General features: G+C 40.7%; 1 protein-coding gene across 1 annotated transcript; it reads right to left on the reverse strand.

Moving 5' to 3' along the window:
- On the reverse strand, positions 1,960–2,870 carry LOC100525692 (60S ribosomal protein L7a). Its single transcript, XM_003124976.5, has one exon. The coding sequence runs from the start codon at positions 2,845–2,847 to the stop codon at positions 2,047–2,049; it is 801 nt and encodes a 266-aa protein (XP_003125024.2). The 5' UTR covers positions 2,848–2,870; the 3' UTR covers positions 1,960–2,046.

A 3,578-nucleotide genomic window follows, 5' to 3' on the forward strand; every position in this document is an offset into this window, starting at 1 on the left:
GAGCTGTAGCCCCCGGCCTACACCACAGCAATGCGGGATGCAGGATCTGAGCCGCGTCTGCAACCCACCCCACAGCTCACGCAACGCTGGATCCTTAACACACTGAGCAAGACCAGGGATCGAACCCGCAACCTCATTGTTCCTAGTTGGATTCGCTAACCACTGAGCCACGATGGGAACTCCACGAAAATTTTTTTTGACTCTCCAAACTTTTGGTGAGGATTTGGAATCATTCATATAGCTCCTGGTGGTAGCATAAATTGATAGAATCCTTTGGGAAACCTGGCATTTTCTTAGTCATTCCACTTGTAGGAATATACAGCTTGCATATAAATGTCAAGTGATATGTATACACAGAATGTTAATAGCATCATTATTTATAATGGCAAACAGCCAAAAACAACCCAAAAGTCCATTAACAGGAAACTAGGATAAACATTTTTCTAGTTTAATAAGCAATGTATCTGTGTGAACCAGAGTTACAGGCATCAGTATGATTTAAACTTAAAGATATAATGTTGAGGAAAATCTATCAAAGTATAGAAGATTATATACTATGTAATTTCCTTTTTAAAAGGTCAAAAACAAAATTTTAAAAAGAATTCTATATCATTTATACATACTATATACAAAATAAAACAATATCATTTTATCATATTATCATAAGAGGAGGGGAACACAAACTCAAAATTCCCATTTCTTACCTCTGAATGAAGGGAGAAGGTAATTGTTGGAATGAAGACACAGGAAGCATCAAATATAACAGTAGTTCTATGCTTTTTAAGTATAGTGATAGGTCCTTGAATTTTTCTTTTAATCATATGCATGATACTTCCATTGTCCTCTCTACATAAAATATATATTAAAAATTAAAGAAAATTGAATTAAATAATGTAAGAAAAAACAGAAACGATTTTATGTGGTCTTTAAATTATTGGAGTTAGCCCATAGAAATCAATTTAAAATGATTGTTGAACTTCAGGTAAAGATTTCATCAAGATATTGGCCAGGCTATAGTGATCTGAAGGCTTGACTGGGGATGGACTATCTACTTTATCATTAACATCATAAATTTGTGCTGACTGTTGGCAGAAAGCTTCAGTTCTATAGGGCTTTTGGAATGATCAGCTTCCTCCAGCACAAGTAATGCAAGAGAGATGAAGGCAAAATTGCAATGTCATTTAAAAGATAGCTTTGGATGTCACATATGGTCATTTCTGCAATATCTTTTTGGTTATATAGATCAGCCCTATCCAATATGGTATGAAATTACATGAAAATGTAAATACCAGTAGATGGGAATCATTGGGTGCTATCAAAACAGCTTGCTACCAGAGTTGAAACCTGATACTGTATCAGACATAGGTCAGAAGTCCTGTATAAGAAGCCTGGCCCTTTGCATTTTTCTTTTTGCCCCTAGGAGATCCTTCTGAATCTATGTAATATATACCATTTTTACATGGGAGGAGGAACTTCACTCAATTCCAACCAGCATCCCTTCGACTTCAAATAAACTTGGATGTGTGTGAGAGTAGAGGACAGGGTGTTTATCTCCTACTCCCCATGGAATCTTATACCTTAGGTATAAGACTCAAAATGTTCAGTTATAAGCTGAATTTATCATTCCTCCCCTGTTGAAAATCTTTCAGTAATTTCTTAGTTATCTGTGTTTGTGATTGGTTATTGAACAACAAACTTTCCCAAAGTTAGTGGCTTACAGCAACAATTTATTATTATTTCTCATGGTTCTTAGGGTTGACTAGGCTTGCTTACATGGTTCTTCCTGAGGGTTTCTCACATAGATAATTGCTGGAGCTGGAGTCATATGAAGGATCAAATGGAGGACTGGACCTCGAAGATGTCCACATACACAAGTGTATTTGGTGTTGATTATTATTGGCTGAGAGTTCATCTGGGTCTGCTAACTAGCATGTCATCACAGGGTCTTTCTTGGATTTCTTTTTTTTTTTTTTTTTTTTTTTGCCTGGTAACTGGCTGAAGGTTTTATTAATAACTTTTATGTACAGAAGCCTCCACGGTGTACACTTAGCCCAGCTTGGTGGCCAGTTCTTTGGCCTTCGCCTTCTCCAGCTTGGTGATGCGAGCCACTGACTTGGGACCCAGGACGTTGCCTCCCCAGTGACGCCGGATCTCGTTGTATCTGTCATTGTAATTGGTTCGGATGGCTTCCACCAGCTTAGCCAGAGCACCCTTGTCTTCCGAGTTGACTTGCGTGAAGGCCACGGTGGTGCAGGTCTTCCTGTGGACCAGCCGCCCCAGCCTGGCCTTGCCCTTGATGATGCAGTAGGGGACCCCCATCTTCCGACACAGGGCTGGCAGGAAGACTACCAGCTCAATGGGATCCACATCATGTGCGATCACCACCAGCTGAGCCTTCTTGTTCTCCACCAAGGTGGTGACAGTATTCACCCCTGCTCGAAGGACAGGTGGCCTCTTGGTGGGAACATCGCCTTTGCCCGCAGCCTTCTTCTCAGCTCGGGCCAGCAACCTCTGCTTCTTCTCTTGCTTTGTCTCTGGTCTGTACTTGTGGGTCAGCTTAAGCAGCTGAGTAGCTGTTTGGCGGTCCAAGGCCTGGGTAAACTGGTTAATTGTGGGAGGCACCTTCAGCCGCTTATAGAGAATGGCCCTTTGCCGCTGCAGCCGGATGTAGCGGGGCCATTTGACAAAACGGGTGAGGTCCCTCTTGGGCTGGATGTCCTGTCCGATGCCAAAATTCTTCGGCCTTTTCTCAAACAGGAGGTTTACCACCTTCTTGGCCTCCTGCTTCTTCACGACGGCAGGGGCCGGGGCCACCTTCTTGCCCTTGGCCTTCTTCCCCTTGGGCATCTTGGACAACGGGCGGAGAGAGAAACTGGATTTCTTATTAGCATGAAGGTGTCAGGCTAGCAAGACTTTCATGATTGATCAGGATTTCTAAAGGGTGAAGCAGAAGTGGCCAAGACTTTTCAGAATAGGTTGAGAAGTGACATTATGCCGTTTACTCCATATTCAGTTGGTCAAGCATGAGTTTGTATTCCCAGAATCTAGAACATTAAATACTCAATAATCTTTACTGAACAAATTAATATATAATTTTGATAAATATTAGAAGCTACATTTAATTTCAAAATGGCCTAGGGTTTAGAAAACTTGGATTTTGATTTTCTTTTTTTTCTTTTTGAAATTTTTTTATTGTAGTTGATTTACAGTGCTCTGTCAATTTCTTCTGTACAGCAAAGTGACCCAGTCATATATATGTGTGTATATATATATATATACACACACACACATTCTTTTCTTCACATCATATTCCATCATGTTTCATCAGAAGTGACTAGATATAGTTCCCTGTGCAACACAGCAGGATCTCATTGCTTATCTACTCCAAATGCAATCGTTTGCATCTACTAACCCCAGATTTCCAGTCCATCCCACTCCCTCTCCCTTGGCAACCACAAGTCTGTTCTCCATGCCCATGAGGTTTTTTTCTTTCTGTAGATAAGTTCATTTGTGCCATATATTAGATTCCAGATGTAAATGATATCAATCACACGGTATTTGTCTTTCTTTCTGACTTA

The sequence above is a fragment of the Sus scrofa genome, chromosome 3, assembly GCF_000003025.6.
Source record: "Sus scrofa isolate TJ Tabasco breed Duroc chromosome 3, Sscrofa11.1, whole genome shotgun sequence".
In the NCBI taxonomy this organism is placed as follows: Eukaryota; Metazoa; Chordata; class Mammalia; order Artiodactyla; family Suidae; genus Sus; species Sus scrofa.